The 20,930-nt window shown below is 40.6% G+C and overlaps 1 protein-coding gene across 3 annotated transcripts in view; it reads right to left on the minus strand.

Annotated features, from left to right (window-relative positions):
• Positions 1–2,040: 2,040 nt before the first annotated feature.
• FRMD1 (FERM domain containing 1) overlaps positions 2,041–20,930 on the minus strand; it is a 139,798-nt gene continuing 120,908 nt past the window's right edge. For 2 of the 3 annotated variants that reach the window (XM_075203446.1, XM_075203447.1), the window contains exons 11-13: positions 13,717–13,845; positions 13,000–13,040; positions 2,041–4,039 (exon numbers count right to left, since the gene is read on the minus strand). In XM_075203446.1, the coding sequence (XP_075059547.1) occupies positions 3,752–4,039; positions 13,000–13,040; positions 13,717–13,845 (458 nt within the window). In that variant the 3' untranslated portion in view covers positions 2,041–3,751. The remainder of the gene's footprint in view (positions 4,040–12,999; positions 13,041–13,716; positions 13,846–20,930) is intronic. The other variant, XM_075203448.1, reaches the window with a different exon arrangement.

Raw genomic sequence — 20,930 nt, forward strand, 5'->3', positions numbered from 1 at the left:
ACATCTACGTAAGGGAATGCATATGATTGGTTGGATATTAAGGGACACACCTACCGCTATCACTACTTAAGAGCTGTCATTTCTCGGGCTCATTCCGTCTTGAAAAAGCTAAAGAGCCAAATGCGTACCGGCGTCTCGCCTCACCTAATTCCTCTATGCTGAGTTTCTTCTATGAATCGCTTCCCAGTGTTATTAGGCAGGGTATTTCGCAAAATCCCGAGATTCTAGAAGCTCTTCATTTAAGCCTTCATAGGGATCTATTTATAGAGCCTGACCAGTATATTCTTTGATTTTTTTTTTGGAGTATAAGATCTATACTAAGGATTCTCATTATAGAATCCCATTGTTTCCATTGGGGAATCTTTTCCTCTTGAGCGCTTAGTACACTATATCCTACTTTGTAATCCATATTTAGGACATGTTATGAATTACTTATAATATTGCAGTCTATAGGTTATAATCTACATTCTTACAGCGCTTATTAGTGGGAATTCTATTTAGCATTTTAATTCAGAGACAGTGTCCATTTGTACCCAGTGCGGTTTTTCTATTTTTCTCTAGTAACAGGGACAGTATGTCTAGCAGCTAAAGTGTCCCTGTTGTAAGGGGGAGGTTTGAGAAATTTGACCATACTTCCTGTGTATACAGGGAAGAACATAGGGAGAGGAGAATGTCAGGGGAGCTATTCTAGGTTGGATAATCCTGGTGTACAAGACATGAGCGAAAAGGACTCTGGGCCAGGCATTGTGGTGGCACTGGAGGGAACCCTACAGGACAGGGTCGGTGTGAGCCAGTAACCCAGGCTGGGAGACACCATAACTGTTTTGCTAATCGGTAGTGGTAATATTACGGGAGGGTAAGACTCTGAAAGAGACGGAGATTATTACTTTGGAGTGCTGATTGTAAGAGGCTGCTGGAGGATACATGCTACCATTTACCCTGTAATTTGTGAACGTCTTGTGGTGGTGTGCTGTCGTAAAAAAAATTATTTTGGATATATTCTGGTCTACTCAAGTGAGTTAAATCCCACAGAGGGTAACTGCCATCCCAGCTAAGGGTGGTATCCTCACACATTTCTTCTAGGAAGGCTGAACAGAAAAAACAAATTTTCTATTTTGGTGTCAGAAATAACGATTTCCCATCTCAAAATATACACAATATTAAAAATAAGTGCATTGGCAATTTCTATAAATAAGCGCCCTGCGCTATTTCCTTTAAATTTATACCAAAAGTTATTTATCAGTGATCCAGTCACAAAATAAATAAATATAAAATAATCAGCTTTACTTTACACTGTGATTTAGAATTCAGTTAGGATGCACATTCTTCCAACTCAAAATGAACATATTGACATATTCAAACTTTGTCCTTGCACCTGCAGCACAACATGGATTTCAAAATTGCACTTTCTACCTCGTACCTTACTCCTACGAGGCCTTGTGTTACCGCTCCATATGAGCATAAAGTGTGACCTGCCGAAATGGTATTGTTCATTAAACTGTATAAGGAATTAGTTGCTGCTAAACTTTTATTTGCCAAATTAGATATCTATTTGCATATCATGTAGTAATTTTAATCTATATTTGGACATTTTACGCTAGTAAATGTGGCATATTATTATTATTCATGTGTTCTACTGTACATTCTTTTCTTTATTAATATTTAGCAAAAAAAATTGAAGCACTGTTATTGAACACACCTAGCAAGTGCCTTGGAAATATGTTCTGTTAATATTTCAACTATACATTAATATATATTGTTTAAATACCTTACAATATATTTCATTTATATTTGGTTTAGTGAGACCCTTAAAGTGGCCATTAGACCTCTAACACACTGGCATCAAAAACCATGTTTTACTAGCATTTTTAATACTATTTTTTTTTTTTCTTATCCTATAGGTTCTAATCACCACATACCCACTTGCATTTGTTGAATAGAGCAGACCACAAGTGTAAGTGCTGGTTATACACAATCTCATTTGACAAGTGGTGTACACCAGTCGGTACCTAGTCTCCGCTTGTGAATGTACATGAGATCACCTGAAAGAAAGTCATATGGATAACGAACTTTTTCATTTCATCCATTTTTTTTTTATTAAACACATTTGTTGTCTTTTATATGCTGCACTTCATAAATTATTAGTTGAAGATAGCCGGCATGGCAGAAAGGGTTCAGGAATTGCATATAAATACATACTTATATTTAGTTTTGTAGAACAGAACACATAATTCAAATGTACTTGTTGCAAAAAAAATTATATTGTTTACATTATAAAATTCCCATAGGAAAATATCATGGATATTGGTGGATTTTTACAAATGTACTGTAGTGAAAGGAAAATAAAATGTATTTTGCCACTGTGTATTGCACCTAAGGTCATACTTGCCTATTCTCCTGGAATGTCCAGGATACTCATGAATTTTAGGGAGTTCACCTGAACTCTCAGGAGAGTAGACCACCCTTCTGGATCCCACATTTCTTTCTTGTAAAGTGGGCAGGACTTTGATGCGATTCCATCATCAGGACCCACCTCTAATGCGCAAGGACACAATATGTGTCATCACGCCAGACACTTGCGTCTTGGACCTGCCCTCAAAGATTTCTTGGAGAAGAGGTCCAAAAAGTAGATATTACCCAGGATTTTTGTCCTGCACGCAAAGCAGGCCGTTTTTCCCTGCATGCAGAAAAATTGCATTTAGGGTCTGATTCAAAGTTTGACATGAACCGAGAGTAACCTGCTCTTTTATAGGGAAAAAAAAAGGAACACAGAAAATGAGTGCATTTCCACCTATTTGAAGAGCTGTATGCAACTCGAAAATCCATCTCTGCATTAGCAGTACTTGCACCTGCCCTTTAGCACATGCAAAACATACGCCTATATGCATGCTTCTGCAGAGGTCACCTTCAGGATACCCGACATGTGTTTGCACGCCACTTCCCTACCCTACCACTCCAATCGCAGGTGAGCGTAAGTGGGTGTAAGAGCAGATGAGTTTGAAAACAGTCCCGATTCTGGCAGGACAGCCCTGATTCTGGAGAACTGTCCAGCACAATGAGGATTTTGTCAGAAAGTATGGCTCGTTTTACGCTGGTTTCCAATTCCAGCAGATCTTACTCTGCTGCAGTGTTCAGTGAAGGATGGGTTAGAGTGTTGCTCTGTGGTGGGGTTGATGATGCTCTGCACATGGAGCAAGTAGAAGTGGGAGCTGCTATGAAGACTAAAACCCTTTTCCATTGGATACAGCAGAAGTTAGGGAGAGGCTTGTGGCACACATGACAAGGAATGGGGAAACATGCAACAATGGGAGAGTGGAGAGGACCTTTGACAAATATACCCACCCCACTCTTGCCTTGTCACTCACATACGTTTTCCCACTATTCTCTCTCGTCACATATTGGAGGAAGAGGCTCCAGCACTCTTGCACACAGAGATGGGGGGGGGGCCTCTCTGCAATATGTGGGTTTCAATCAGGATTTGTCTCTGTATACTGTGTCACTTGCAGTGGGAGTATGTTTCTCTGGAACCTGTGGATTTCAAAGTTTTTTTTCCTTTTTGCAATATGCTATTTAAAGATTGCTCCACTTCCATCAACTGAAATGTGGCACAGATTTAAAGGTGTTCTGTATTCAGCATTTGACAATTTGCACATTTTCTTCCAGGTGTTGACATGTTTAATGTGTTACATTATGCAAGCAGATAAACATTTCTTAAGGAAAAAAATACATTGTTCTCTTGTCATTAACTATACTATAAAATATACTCCAGAAGTTGACCATCTCCTAGAAGATCTAATGATGAGCAATTCATGGGTCGATTCCCGTGTAAGGTAGATTTAACCTTGCAGTCTGCTGTTGTATATGTACAACCATAGTCTATTGTCTTATCTTCAATTGCACAACCAAATGTGTAGCTTTGTGAGTTGTCAGGTGTAAGAACAGAGGTGGCAAGAAGAGAATGAGTTTGTTGGTAAATGTGTACATCATCCAAGCTTCGACTGTAACGGTCTGTTGAGTTTCGTGGTTCTGAGAGCTTTGCCTATGACAATAAAGCTTAAATTATTTTATTTTTTTTGGTAAACAATTCCTTACAGTTTTTAACATTTTTTTATACAATTCTTTTTTTTGTTTTTTGTTTTGCACACTAAGCCACACATTGGTATTAACAAGTATAAGTGAGCCCAATTGAATTACATGAGTGCGTGAATTAACTTAAAACCAAGGCTTATAAAAATAAGTATATATTATTACTATGTTACCACTCTCATATCTTTCATAGTTATCTACGCTGCTCAACCACCCATCTCCAATTTTGCTACGCTGCGCACTCTGCCCCTATGCTGCTCAGACAGGAAATATGAACATCCTCTTTGAGCATGCCAATCTGCCAGATGTCTTCTCAGAACGCTGCAGTCACATTAACCTCATGCCTTTAAAAATAAGGTCACAATAACCACCGAGAAGGGTCGCATATGGGGGTGGGGGTACGTCAGTGCGATAACTTCCAATTTGAAAACTTATACGGACACTAAAATGGCAACAGCTACAACAGCCACAAGTAGGAAAGACTTACTTACCTTGCCAACGCCATAGTTAGTGTTTATAAAAAGCACCCTCACAGTTTTGTTTTTTTCTGTATGTTTCTATGTAAGTGTTGGACATCATACAGGCGCTGGGTCCTGGCATTGCCCCCTTAATTACAGCAATGTCACTGGCACCATTTTAAGTGACAATATTCACACTGCCGGGATTTTCTACTGTCGCAGTTGATAGGGATATCTGAAATGTTGGCTGTCACTATTGAAGTCTGTCTTTCCTACATGTCGCTCTTGTAGCTATCGCCATTTTAGAGTCTGTATAACTGTTGTCAGATTGATAGTCATCGGAATGATGACTACCACCGACATATGGCCAGTGAGCCTCTAAGTGCGTACCGCTGACCTAGATGGTCCACCCAACACATATGAAAGTGCGCTCATACTGCTCTCTTATGATGGCTCTGCAAATGATAAATGCACCTCGGTATGTGGAGAGGTGCACAGTGCAAAAGTCTTGTAGTTGTAGTGTAATGAAGTCCAACCCCTTTAATTAAACACTTCTACTTTTCGACTAAAGTATTGTCATTGTTCAGTTTATCCTCATTTAAGACTTAAATTAATCAAATTGTTATTATTATGAGGCTCGTTTTTAAGTTTATGGGGGGTTTAACTCATTGGACATGTCCAATTGCTAGCTCAGAGCTGGTGCAATAATCAAGCCCTTTTGCAGAGAGGACATGGCCTTACACCCTTCTGCACCGCAAGGAAAGCCTCTAAAATAAGTGTCCTCTATATAATTGCAATAATCTTGCTCTGCAAAATTAAATTTTGATTTTTCACTGCACAAAACTAGGCACACTGGTGTACCACCTCCTTATTTAGTATAAAAAAACCTCTCTCCCACTTAATTCCTTCCATTGGTGGATACAGACTTCTGCCATCTTGCTCCACAGACCCATTTGTTGGAAATCTAAGGGCACCTACTGAAATTGAGGTGCACAGCATCACCAAAGATGATGTGCTGTGCCTTGGCAATTTTCTGCTTTTTAAATTATGCCCAATGTGTATTCCACAAAAATGTTTACTGTACTTGAGTGATTAAACAATTCTGCTAATAAAATCAACTAAAAAAAATATACCAGTACTCCTTATTGGAACGTTGGATTTGTAAGGTGCTGGTAACAGACTCAGATTTACAGTTTTGACCCTCAAGACTTCTGCTGTGCTACCCCAATCCTCCATTCCCTGTCTTAGCTGTTCATGTACTGAACCTGTTACTAGTAAATTCTGTACTTTATTTATATGCTTATTGTTGTGTAGAGAGATAACTGATGCAGGGGAGGATTATAGCAGACTAATTCGACTTTAAATACATTACACATTGTTAATAAACTCACTGTAAACAGTTCTATTATCTGTGCCACTCCTTTGGGACACCGTTTTTTTGTCGTAGTAAAAATTCCCATTTGTGTATTAATGTAAGCTTGTTACTGTAGAACTTTAAGAGGATCACTAAATCTTAAAAAAATATTTAATCAAATATGAAAAAAAGCATCTTATGACACATATATACGTAAAAGATCTCATAATATTACAAGAGCTAAGATACTTGAAACTAAACAATAAATGCATGTTTAAATAGCCAGGATTGTGACCAACTATTAATATACTTTATTTTCCATTCCACCAGGCCTTGGCATAAAGAAAAATGCTCCTTGTGATAATGAATGTTTTCCCTTTAGATTCATATTCCAATCAAAGAACATGTTAAGATTTTCAGTGCAGTGGAAGTAATGAGACACTTCATATGTTGCAAAAATATGCAAATTAGATATCGTTAATTCCCTTTTCTCAAAGGATTTCATAGCAGCCCTCAGGAATTGGTTAATCTCTTGCTCAGCTGAACAGAGACAAGAAAGTGAAACGCCTCACCATGTATATAACATGGCTCCTCCTTCCCTATGTGTCTTCCCATGCTGTTCCTGATAAATATAACTAACAACATAGGCAGGAATGTATTAGGGCTGTTATGGAGTCCAAAAGAAAAACTTTTTCCAGATTCTGTCATAAATCATGGATGGATTCTTCCTCCTAGCTTTTAAACACAGTTCAATTACCTTATTGGAAATTCATTTTTAGTTGAGCACTGCACACTCAATCTCCATCCCATTTAAACCAAGTGTGCCAGGATTTGGAAGATAAATTAAGCCTTAACATAAAAGGTCTGGTGGAAAAGGGCTCCCATGCTATCGAAAACAATGGCCTGCAAGATCAAAAAGGGAGAACTGCCATTACTTCCACTTCCTCCTTTTTGATTTTCCATAGTAATTGGTGGATGAGGGGAAAAGGAGGGAACATATCCCAGATTGAACACCCAAGGTCTCACTAGGGCATCCATACCTTCTGCTTTGGAAGGCTTGTAAAGGAAAAAAAATAGCTTTAGCTTGGTATTTTAAAAGGTTACCATCAGATCAATCTGTGGATAACCAAATTTCTCTGTGAGCATGTGGAACACATCCTTGTGCAATTCCTTTCTCCAGGCTGTATCTGACAGCAGCTCAGGTCACCTTAAAGTCATTCGCTGATCTCTCAATATTGGATTCTGCCACCATTTGAATTATTTTCGTGGTGATTATGATATAAATCCTCTCTACTGTATTCCAATTTTTCAATAATTCGAATTGAAGATCCTGCATGTGTAGTCTTGCCCTTAGTATAATGCCTATTGAGTAATAAAAACGGTCACACCTGAGTATCTGTCTGTACCCAGACTGGGTTGTGTCTCTGGAGCTGGACTGGTGACTACATGGACAAAGTTGCCCATATACTTGCCACAATGAAAGAATCGTAGCATTTCTCTCTTGTTGTCAATGTGTGTTTGTTTCAATGTAGTGGGTGGGATGTGGTTACTTACTAACGTCGTGTTAAGGCTGGGTGCTTTCTTGAACACCACCTTAGGTTTTGAGGGAAGAATAGTGTGGAGAGTGGGGTAAGTGCCAATTTCTCTTCAACATTTTGGTGATGATGTTAGTAGCAGAGGAGTATTGTGTAATGAAGTAGACATCATTATTGGTTTGCTGTTCTAATGATATATGTGAGTAGTAGGTCCCTCTCCATGTTTCTTGCCAAGTGGAAAGCCTCTTATACTGTGTCCTCTTTATATGCTTTCTCTAGGAATTTGGACTGTAGATCCCTGCCCTGTGTGTCATAATCAGAGATATTGGTGCAATTTCTGTAAATTCTGGTGAATTGGCCCAGTTAAATTTAAGAGGGCCAGCTTGAATGTTGGCGATTTGTGGCCAGGGTGTAGCTATTAACATCAACGGATTTTTGGATGGTCTTGGTGATTATGGTATTGTTGCTTATAGAGGTATCTAAATCCAGGAATTCAATGCGTTGTTGGCTAAATTTAATGTTCCTATTGTTCTGGCTGATGTAGTGGAGGAATATATTGAGGGATTCTGCATCCCCTTTCCATATGAAGATGACCTCATCCATGTATCTCTTCCAGAGCACCAGATTTTCACAGAGGTCATCCCTACTCCAGATGTAATCCTCCTCCCACTTCGCCATTAAGAGATTCGCGTAACTCAGTGCGAATCTGGTGCCCATAGCTGTCCCTTGTGTCTGTAGGTAGGTGTGGTGGAACCAAGTGCATGGCCATCTTTTCCATTGGGCATGATGGGCAGGTGCCCGGGGGCCCCACAGACAAGGGGGCCCCATAGACAGGGCTCTTAATTAAAATAAATAATCCTGCAAAAAAAATAAATCATATATATATATATATATATATATATATATATATATATATATATATATATATATATATATATATACACATATATACACACATATATACATACATACATACAAGTTAACCTGTGCATGATACTCATGCATTCTAGTCAAATCAAGCTACTTAAGGTGTTAAAAAGGTTCTTGTCATGCATTTGGGCCTAGCCCAGGCCTCCTCAGGGGAAGAGCGTTACTTCCCGACGCAAGCACCCTTTTTTAACGTGGTTTTGTCCACATGTCACCACTTCATCATTTTTCTCCATCACCTCATCCTTCATCTTCATCAAGCTACTTAAAGGTGTTAAAAACTCCCCACTGTCACCCCCGGCAACCACCAACCACTCTAAACTGTCACTTCTCCTTCAAGAAATATATAGGTCAGTGTATAACTCTGACCAGCAGGTGGCGTTGCAGCTTGTTTTTTTTTTTCCTACACACGCCACTAGGCATTTATATAGTAGATATATATATATATATATAACAAAATAAGCGGGAGGGGGCGCCACATAGTATAATACTGCATATAAAAATACAGGATAATTTGCCAAAGAGCGAAATATAGGTCACCAAGTGGGCATAAACACACAGGTATTATGGGTCAATCAATGAAGAAAGTGCACTCTGGAACACCGACACCAAGCCAATAAATTATGCGTACCAGATATAAAAACTTTGACGCTTATCTGTAAAGGTAACTGGTATCTTCATATGTCGGCATGAGTTCAGGTTCCCCTTCAGAACAATGGGATGCTTCACTCAGCAAATAAGGTTCAAAGCTGACACTTCATATACCTTTTCCAGTGACTACTACAGCCATTTCTTCTCCCTTGTTCTCCTGTGTATTTATTTGATCAAAAATGTCTCTCATTGTGATATGAATATGAGGATGGTCCAAACATATTCATATCACAATGAGAGACACTTTTGATCAAATAAATATTGACCTATATTTCGCTCTTTGGCACATTCTCCTGTATTTTTATATGCAGTATTATACTATGTGGCGCCCCCTCCCGCTTATTTTGTTTTAGATTTATTCCAGTCCACCATTTGGCTATGTGGGGATTTGGCAGCCGCCTGGACATAGGATTACCAATTGCCCAAACGGACATTATTTGAGCTTGTTCGTCTCCTCAGAGTTACGCGCTGCATTATCTATTGTTTTTGTGTATATATATATATATATATATATAATATGATACACCTATATAGAGGTAGGGGCCCCGCTGCACTGCTTTGCCCAAGGGCCCATAATGTTCTAAAGGTGGCCCTGACCAAGTGTTATTATGTTGATAAATTAAATCCCTTGGAGTACAATTGTCACTTGTTTTTGCCCCAGGGTCCTTTCGTTCTCTAAAAAAATGTTGGACACGGCTTATCCCAATGTTGCGGTCGATGATCGTATATAAGGATGTGACGTCGCTAAACAATAACCACATGTCTTCTGACTAGGATATTGCAATGCCTGAGGATCTGTCTGTACCCAGACTGGGTTGTGTCTCTGGAGCTGGACTGGTGACTACGTGGACAAAGCTGGGTGGCCTGATAATGTTCCTCTGCATGTAGTGAATGGACTGGTGCAGATGGTGATTACACTAGCAGGGGAGACCAAACAGGAACTGGATTGCTGGACCGGACTGGAACCGGAATGCTGTAATCGGCATCCTGAAAGAGGATTGCTGTAACCGGACTGGAACCGGAATGCTGTAAGAGGATTGCTGTAACCGGAATGGAACCAGAGTGGATGGAGCTAGATTGCTGGAATCGGACTGGAGCCAGAATGCAGACTGCACTGTCAGAGCTGGATAAATAGCTAGACTGTAGCGAGATAGATAGCAAGACTGCAAACTGCTGGGAACCAGGTTGGCGTCTGAAAAACGTTTCACTGGAAACAGGTAAGGGCTCCAGAAAGTCCTTTTATAGTTGTTGTTGATTCCTGATTGGAGACTGCAATCACCTGGGCAGAAGCAGCACTCTGAGTTGCTGAGATGGATCAGGTGACTAATATCCAAGCAGCTCCCATTGACAGATTTTGGAGGGAATCTGAAATGGAGGCTGTTATCACCTGATTGACTGAGAGGAATCATGTGACCGAATCCAAGATGGCCATGCCCATACTCTAATTCTGGAGGGTTCTCTGGAGTGGAGACAGACTGGACAGCATCTTACAGAGAGGTCTGAAAACAGCAGAGCCTGAAGACCGCACGGACAACTTGGAAAGGCAGCTAAGAGGTAAGTGACAGAACCTGAGAGCCTGGTGTGTGACAAATACATTTCTAGAAGCATGAGACAATGACTTGTAGATGATTGACCTACTGACCTGTATTCTGTATGGCAGATGATGTGTCTTGAGTAACTCTTCTCTGTATACGTTTACCTTGTCCTTTGATGAATCTGTATACACTCCCAGAAATTGAAGCGGTTATGTGGGCACTAGCTGGCTCTTGGGACGTATTTATCACTCAACCATGATCCTGCAGAAAATAATTTCTCTACCATCAAGATGTTGTCTTGGTATGGCCAAAGTGCAACTTTATAAAAGTTGAATCTCTCTTCTCATGATATCCATATTCTTAAGTAGATTCTCTACTATTTTTGTCTTGGGTATCTTTGCATAAGACAGCTTCTTTCTCAGTGCTCTGGAAACTGAGGTCATTACTCATGCTTTAATAGTTGTTTCTGTAGAAATATGTAATTTCTTGAAACATCTCTCAATCTTCCTATCCATCCGTTAAAGGTCCTCCATCCTCTAATGGTATGGTAGTCTTTGCTGAAAGACTGGCCACAGAAGCATCTACTTGGGAAGGTTATCCCACTTGGATCATGTGAAAGTGAAGAATTCAAGACACTATTATAATTACGTAAGAACTCCTCTCTTTCCTAATTAGAGTATCCTGGTTAATAATGAAATCATGAGATTCTATATAGAGTTGTGACCTGCTGATTTTTATTTCTTGGCAAGCATAGTGATCCTCCTTAATTACAAAGACCTTCTTCATCCAATTTATAAGATCTTTAAAAAGTTCAGGAGGCTGATCTATATCTCCATTGACCTGTGGTATACAATCCCTGCACGAACTGACCTCATAATTGTAGCTCCTTATCACATACACTGCATACTCTATTGTGGGTTTTCCTAGTTTTTTTTTAATCCTACTACTATCTGCTCTAGATAGAACCCTTCCAGGGCCTTACCTTGAGCTGGTGCTTTTCAGTTTCTTGTGAGTGTGCTCCAGGTCCATTATGTATAAGCACTTATTGCAGAAGTGGTTTGCAATACTAAATGAAATAACCAGCGTGGAGTTGCACAGTGCTGATTGTATGTAGAATAACGCAGAAATGCAAAGCTGATTGGCTCCTTCTGATAACACACTCGCCTGCTCTCTCCTGAGAGCATGTCTCTGCATTTACTGCATCTGAGCAAGCATATAGCAGCCCAGGTAGCAACCCCCATCTCGGCTAGTATTCTCACATCTGTGCAACACTGAGTGAGTCTGGAATCCATCCCAGGAAGAACATGGTATTCCCAAAGAAAAAAAAAGAAAAGCCTCTCTACACCAACATCTATCTTGCTCTGCTGGAGAGACAGGAAAAAGATTCAGGAGGGATTGAGGTTTTGGAGGAGTCTTGTTACAGACCAGGTTCCTTTTTCTGTCTCTGTTCACCTGAGAAAGGAGTTAACCCGTTTGAGAGAGCTGCCAGGGAGTCCATAGGAGGAAAACAATAAATGATTTTCAAGCAGTACTATGGCTTCAGCACAGATATGTTTTTATTTCATTATAATTTTAGTAGCTACTTTGAAAGGAAAAATATCAACAGCACCAGATTTTGTGGTTCTTTAAGAAGAACTTTGTCATCAGCTGCCACGGCTCGCTTGTTACTTGTCCAATGCATCCCAGTCATCGTCATGACGACCAGGACATCACTTCCTCTCCGTCCCGGCCGTTACCAGGGCAACACTGCATCCCGGGATAGATATTCAGTCGGTCACGTGTGCAACTATTCTGAATTAACGCTGCGACCCGGCAAGTGTCGCAGCCGGGCATGTGCACATAAGCTCACTTGTATCAGCTGGGGCTCATTATGTTGTTTGTTGGAGCCTGACTCCTGATTGGCCACTATTCGTATTTAAGGTAGGGAGGACTTTGCCTCCCTGCCGGTTATAGCGTTCATTTCCAGATAGCTGACCTGTTCCTGTCTGTTCTGCTGAAATTTGGATTCATTAACCGTTGCTGACCTCTGGCTTGTTTTTTGAACTTCCCTGTTTGCTTGTTCCTGACCACGCTATCCGCTATGGACCCTTGACCTCCGCTTGCTCCTGACTACCGCTAACATCTGTCATCGCCTCCTAATCCACGCTGTGGTAGAACTCATAAGCTTACACTACGCTAGAGTTTAAGATCTGGGGGCATCTGATTTTCTGACCCCACTTACTTAAAACCCAAAAAGTCAGAAGGATCGTGAGGCCCCGGTTTCACGGTCTCTGTATTCATACTGAAAATCCAGATTAAGCACGAAAAACTCTACGGGAAAGTCGTCTGCTCTAGGCAAAGACCTCTACTCCTAGTTCTGAAAGCTTATGACAATAGCTGCTAGCCGGAAAAACTTTAAGCTTCTGATGAAATGGTAGTATTTAGCTACCAAATGTGTATGTATGATATATTACCTGTATAAGAGAGTCCACACTTAGCCCTCTCAGCATCACCACTGTAGATAAAATAAAGAAAATCAATCAACAGAAGATAAAGGAAAAAGCTCAAAACAATTTGGCCTGTCACCCTGACATGTCTCCATCATAAAAGTAAAGGTATCAAACATTTTTTTGAGATGTATGACAAATGAAATTACACATTACAACTTTTTATTTTCATTTTAAGTGTATTATGTAGCATATGTATACTGTGTGACATGCTAACTGAGGTCATTTATAATTTAGTTAATTTATAGTTTAGTTTCTTGGTCCACCACTGAAATATCCATAATCCTTAACCCATCTGTTAGTGTGGCTAGCAAGTTTTAGCTAATAGTTAACACCTATTTTGACAGAAAATATTTAGAAAGATTAAAATTAAAGTTAGGTGGTGTTCAGTGAATTTCCTCACATCATTTGGATGTAATGCAACACAAGAAAATGAATATTCCCCCAGGTCAATTGATGTCTGTTATTTACATGGGAGGTACTGTCGGAGCAGAACTTTGTTTTCACAACAGTTATTTAACTCAAAATAGGTTATTGCATTTGGAAAATAAGGGTCTGCATACAAGGGTTAATTTGCACTGGTTGTAACATAGGCACAACTGTATTGTTATTTTGATCTTTCTTAAGGCAGGTTCAGGTCCATTGTTATACAGGATGTGACATTTTTAGTTTGTAGCTACCCACCCTGCCAGCAGTGATTATCCAAGGTAGGTGAATCAACCAATTCTTCTTCGTTCTCTAAAACAGATGCATTTGTTGTTCGTGTGCAAATGACTGGTAGCTGATGAGAATTATCTACTGACAATTCCACCCCTAGTGATAGAAAAATAGTTTGAATAGCAATGAAATACTAATTGTATAGCAAACAGTGATTGAAATTTGTAAGCCTACTGAAGATACCTGCTAATGAAACAAAGAAGAAAACGGAATGTTCGTGTGGTGCACTAAATTACTTCACTTCTAAAAATGTTAAATATTAAAATGAATTATGTTTTCCTAAACCCAACATAGATTCACCAACTCAAGGTCCTTTATATGTTCAGCAACATATTTTGTTAAAATTAAATAGAATTATTGAAGAAATTAGAAATGTAAATAACACCCTATGGTTGCACATCTCAGTATATTATAATTAAAATATGTATATTCCAGGGATAGCAGTCTTCCGTTTTAATATTTTGTTTCTATAGCATTATATCTGGATGGAATCCTTTGCAGAAGGAAATGTTTACACTGGCTTAATATGGACCCTTATATTAATTTGTCTCAATTATCTCTGGGGTGGTGGGAGAGGAGTGTGTGTAATTTTCTCAATACAAGATTAAGGTTTCTCTTAATCAGTATCTGTAACTTACTATTTTGTTATTTGTGTAATCTTTCTTTACTGAGGTGATAACATGCATATGTAACCAGTACATCATAACCTATTATCACACCATGATTACTGTATGTCCAAACAGCTAATATACACTTTATAATTGTCCAAAATACAGCTGAGAACCAGTTGATGAAGTTAAGAGAAACATATAAATTTGCAGTTTTAAAACAGCTCATTTTCATGATCTTGTAATAAGCAGCTTAGATAATGTTATTTTACAGTTTTTTAAGTATTAAATTCATACATATATATATATATATTAGGGATGTGCACCGGCGACTTTTGAGGTCTCGTATTTTGTGTTTTGGATCCGGATTTTCGTTATTTTTGAGGTTCGGATTTGTCTCGCAAAACACTTGACGAAAGGTCTCGGTTCGGATTTAAGGTTTTGGATTCAGATTTTTTTGCAAAAAAACATAAAAAGTTTAAAAATCAAGTTTTTGGGCTTATTTTCACTCCTAGGCTATTATTAACCTCAATAACATTCAATAACAAGCATTTCCACTAATTTACAGTGTATTCTGAACACCTCACAATATAGTTATTAGTCCAAAACGTTGCAACAAGGTATCTTTCTGGACTGCGTAGAGGAGTGGGTCACCACAATATATATTAAAAATGCTGAACTTTTATGAATCGCACCAATAAATGTACCTGGACTGCGTAGAGGAGTGGGTCACCACAATATATATTAAAAACCCTGAACTTTTATGAATCGCACCAATAAATGTACCTGGACTGCGTAGAGGAGTGGGTCACCACAATATCTTAAAAACCCAGAACTTTTATGAATCGCACCAATAAATGTACCTGGACTGCCTAGAGGAGTGGGTCACCACAATATATATTAAAAACCCTGAACTTTTATGATTCGCACCAATAAATGTACCTGGACTGCGTAGAGGAGTGGGTCACCACAATATATATTAAAAACCCTGAACTTTTATGAATCGCACCAATAAATGTACCTGGACTGCGTAGAGGAGTGGGTCACCACAATATCTTAAAAACCCTGAACTTTTATGAATCGCACCAATAAATGTACCTGGACTGCGTAGAGGAGTGGGCACTGGGCACCACAATAAAATATATAAAAAACCTTCAACAGGTCTGCATTACACTACACATACGGCTGCTCCTCCATCCTCTCCATCATATACATGTTGGAGTTTTAGCGTGTGACAACCTCTTGTTTTTGATAATGTCAGTGCATTTTGAATATTTTTCAATTTGCCCCACACCACTGAATGTACTTTATCTATGATACGCATCTATCTATCTAGACTGCGTAGTGTGGTGGCCCCGGTACACAATTTGGTACCGAGGCCACAATATAATTAAAAAACCCTCCACGTGTCAGAATTCCACCAAACAAGTATCTGGACTGCATAGTGGGGTGGCCCCGGTACCCAATTTGATACCGGGGCCACAATACCTCCTCCAAACATGGTACAGACAATTCGTCATTGAGATCCCAGACAGACAGGGTCGAAGTGTTATTGTTTGACTTTGTAAACCCAAAAAACTGTCCCTGTTGCACATAGTCGTGCAATGGACAGTTACTTTTTTATTGAAAGACTCAAGCTTTCAAGTGTAGTGTTTATAAAATATAAACAACAATACAGTAGTTTTAGAGCACGTCAATACCTCTTGTTTTAAATTATGACACGGCATTTTACTTTTGGTTTAATTTCTTGTATTTTTTTAAATTTGGTTTTACTTTTTGAACATGGCAAACGACTGTTGATTGGTCATATAATGCAAAAAAAAAAGGTCCAAGATGGAATTGTCCTTGGGCCCTCACACCCACCCTTATGTTGTTGAAATAGGACATGCACACTTTAACAAACCAATCATTTCAGCGACAGGGCCTACCAAACAACTTTGGCTGAAATGATTGGTTTGTTTGGGCCCCCAGACCAAAAAAAGCTATTCATCTCTCCCTGTACAGACTAAACAGGCTCTACTGAGGCAAGATGTCGTCCTCATCCTCAACCTCTGATTCCTCTCCCCCTACAGTGTGTACTTCCTCCTCATCACACATTATCAATTCGTCCCCGCTGGACTCCACAACCACAGGTCCCTCTGTACTGTCTGGAGGGCAGTGCTGTACTTCATTGAGGAATTGATTATTCATTTTTATAAACATCATTTTTTCAACGTTCTGAGGAAGCAACCTCCTTCGCCGCTCACTGACCAGGTTCCCCGCTGCACTAAAAACTCTTTCCGAGTACCCACTGGAGGGGGGACAACTCAGGTAAAATAGAGCCAGTTTGTACAGGGGCTTCCAAACTGCCTTTTTTTCCTGCCAGTAACAATATGGACTGTCTGACATGTCTACTTGGATGGTGTCAGCAAAGTAATCATCCACAATTTTTTCTATTGTGACAGCATCCAATGCAGCGACAGTAGACATGTCTGCAATGGTTGGCAGGTCCTTCAGTCCGGACCAGATGTTATCAGCATCCCCGCCAGCGCCTCTTTTGGGAAAACTGAGCTTTTTCCTCGCAGCCATAGATGTGGAAGAAAATGAGGGTGGAGCTGTTGGCATGTCACGGTCCTCTTCAGAGGACAATCTCCTGACCAGCAGGTCTTTGCACCGCTGTAGACTTGTGTCCGCCGGAAACAGAGACACAACATACGCTTTAAACCGAGGATCGAGCACGGTGGCCAGAATGTATTCCTCTGACTTTAAAAGAGTGACCACCCTCGGATCCTGGCAAAGCGTACGAAGGGCTACATCCACAAGAGCTACATGCTTGGTGTAATCGCAATGGCTTACCAGCTCCTCCCTCACTTTCTCCAGCTGCTTCTGCAACAGCCTGATCAGGGGAATGACCTGACTCAAGCTGGCAGTGTCGGAACTGACTTCTCGTGTGGCAAGTTCAAATGGCTGCAGAACCTTGCACAACACGGAAATCAGTCTCCACTGCGCTTGACTCAGGCGCATCCCCACTCCTTTGCCTATGTCGTAGGTGGCTGTGTAGGCCTGAATGGCCTTTTGCTGCTCCTCCATCCTCTGCAGCATATAGAGGGTGGAGTTCCAGCGCGTCACAACCTCTTGTTTGAGGTGATGGCAGGGCAGGTTCATGCTTTTTTGATGTGCCTCTAGTCTGCGGTAGGCACTGGCTGAATGCCGAAAGTGTCCAGCAATTTTGCGCGCCACCGCAAGCATCTCCTGCACACCCCTGTCACTCTTCAGGTAATGCTGCACCACCAAATTAATGGTGTGGGCAAAACATGGGACGTGCTGGAAATTGCCCATATTTAATGCCCGCACAATGTTACTGGCATTGTCTGACACCACAAATCCCCATGAGAGTCTAAGTGGGGTAAGCCACTGGGAGATAATTTCCCTCATTTTCTCTAATATGTTGTCAGCATTGTGCCTCTTATTAAAGCCTGTAATGCACAATGTTGCCTGCCTTTGCACGAGCCGCCATTTTGTAGTTGCTGCTACTGATGCAGCTGTTGCTGTTGCTGCGGAAGGGGATGCATCTACCCAGTGGGCTGTCACAGTCATATAGTCCTTCGTTTGCCCAGAACCACTTGTCCACATGTCCGTGGTTAAGTGGACAGTGGGTACAACCGCATTTTTTAGAGCACTGAGGACACTTGATCGTACTTCTCTGTACATTTTTGGTATCGCCTGCCTAGTGAAGTGGAATCTCGACGGGATTTGGTACCGGGGACACAATACCTCCATCAACCCTCTAAATCCCACTCCACTGATGGCGGACACCGGGCGCACGTCTAACACCAACATTGCATTTACAGCCGCAGTTATACGCTTTGCAATAGGGTGACTACTATCGTATTTTGTGGTCATGGCAAACGACTGTTGGACGGTCAATTGTTTTGTGAAAGACTTAGCGGTCTTATGACTTCCCCTCTGGGAAGATGACCGACTAACAGCAGCAACAGCAGCAGTGGCAGTAGTAGGCGTACCGCTGCAGGATTCCTCGGATGAATCCCGTATTGAGGAGGACTCAGTCTGGCTGCTGACTTGGGCTGCAGGACTGAATCTGATGGAGATTGTGGAGGAAGTTGACGAGGAGGGTGTTGCTGGTGTGTATCCAACTGGACCACGGGATTTAGGTGTCCCTGTACCGATGAGGGTCCTAGCCCCAGTTCCTGAACTAACCACTGAACTATGAAGGTTATTCAGGTGACGTATAAGGGAGGATGTTCCTAGGTGGGCAAGATCCTTACCCCTGCTTATTTGAGCTTTACATAAGCTACATATGGCCATACATTGGTTGTCTGGATTTGGATAAAAATAACTCCAGACCGAAGAGGTGCATTTTTTGGTCTTCTGACCAGGCATGACGATGGGCTTTTTCATCCCATGGACATCAGCTGTTTCCCCCCCTGGTGCCTCATTTACAATAACCACATCACCATCCTCATCATCAAGTTCCTCCACAGCGCCAGCTACATCATCAATAGCCTCCTCCCGAGCCACCTCTTCCCGTACAGTGATGGGAAGGTCAGGCTTGACAACCACCAACACCCTTGGACTCGCCTTGTGGATTTGTGATAATTTCTCTTTAGAAGGCAGAGTTGTTTGCTGTTTTGTTGCTGACAGCATAACTCTCTTCAATTTTTTGTAGGGGGGGGGAGGAGGAGGAGGGCTAAGATCCGTGGGTGAAGCTGAACCACTAGTCATGAACACGGGCCAGGGCCTAAGCCGTTCCTTGCCACTCCGTGTCGTAAATGGCATATTGGCAACTTTACGTTTCTCCTCAGATGATTTTAAGTTTCTCTTTTTGCTACTTTTTCTTAACTTGGGCTTTTTGGATTTTACATGCCCGGTACTACGAGATTGGGCATCGGGCTTGGAAGACGACGTTGATGGCATTTCATCGTCTATGTCATGACTAGTGGCAGCAGCTTCAGCATTAGGAGGAAGTGGGTCTTGATCTTTCCCTACTTTATCCTCCAAATTTTTGGTCTCCATTTATATGTAGCACAAGATACTGCAGAATGTGTGAACTTGGTAATATTGCAATACCAATGGACTTATACTGCTGTATTGGTTTTGCAAATTTGGTTATAATAATTATTATATATTTATTTTTTTTTAAATTTTTTATTTTTTTTTACTTTTTTTTTATTTTTTAAAAACTTGGGAATAATGGGGAAATAACTATGCCCTTAGAAGCACAGAGCACAGGACACAGCACCACTGGACTGAACAGGACACGGCACAGGACCCAGCAGCACTACGGAACTCAGCAGGACAGAGCACAGGACACAGCACCACTGGACTGATACTGCAGAATGTGTAAACTTTGTAATATTGCAGTACCACTGGACTTTTACTGCTGAATGTGTGAACTTGGTAATATTGCAGTACCAATGGGCTTATACTGCAGGATTGGTTGTGCAAATTTTGTGGTAATTAAAAAAAATTAAATTAGTTTTTGGTATTTTTTTAAATAACTTTTTTTTATTTTTTTAAACACAGGGGAATATTGGGGAAATAACTATGCCCTTAGAAGCACAGAGCACAGGACACAGCACCACTGGACTGAACAGGACACAGCACTGGACCCAGCAGCACCACTGACCTCAGAAGGACAGAGCACAGCACACAGCACCACTGGACTGATACTGCAGAACACAGCACAGCACAGCACAGCACAGAACTAAACAGCACAGCACAGAACTAAACAGCACAGCACGAGATCTACCAGGACAGAGGACCACCTAACACACCCTCCCTCTACCCTGATCAATGCCCGAGTGAAGATGGCGGCGACTAGCGGGGAATTTATAGGATCCGAGTATCGCGAGATCCGACAACGGGATTATGAGTCAGAGCCTCAGTTTCATATTTGAATTTGGCGCCAATACCCGGATCTGTCTCGGATCCGACTCGGATCGGCAATGTTCGGGTGGGCTCGGATTTCAGATATCCGAGCCCGCTCATCTCTAATATATATATATATATATATATACATACATACTATATTTACATGTCATTTATTTGCCAACTCGTTATTCAAGGCAGTTTAATATCACTAACGCCTAATGTTCTTTGAATTATTTAATTTCTTTTTAGTAGTTTTTTTTTCATACTATTGATTATTCATTCAGAATATTTTCATGTTTTGAGAGTTCTTTATTTGTTTTCATATTGGTGATTTTAAAAATTGACACATTTACAATACCCATGCATTTGTTTTTCCTTGAAATCCCCCTACAAGTATGGAGCTACAAAATCTATAATAATTGTGCTATTTCTTGTGGAACAGTCTAGGGGGTAAATGTATCAAGCAGCGAGTTTCCGATGAGTTTGAAAAGTGGAGATGTTGGTTATATCAATCAATCAGATTCCAGCTATCATTTTGTTGAATTTACTAAATAAATGATTAGAATTTGGTTGCTATAAGCACATTTCCACTTTTTAAACTCGCAGCTCACTACTAACTGAATCTGCCCCTTTGATGGTATTTATAAATCTTATTCTTAATCTTATGTAGTGTTGAATTACATATATTTAGATTGTGAAAAA

This window comes from Mixophyes fleayi, chromosome 3, assembly GCF_038048845.1.
Source record: "Mixophyes fleayi isolate aMixFle1 chromosome 3, aMixFle1.hap1, whole genome shotgun sequence".
NCBI classification, from domain to species: domain Eukaryota; kingdom Metazoa; phylum Chordata; class Amphibia; order Anura; family Limnodynastidae; genus Mixophyes; species Mixophyes fleayi.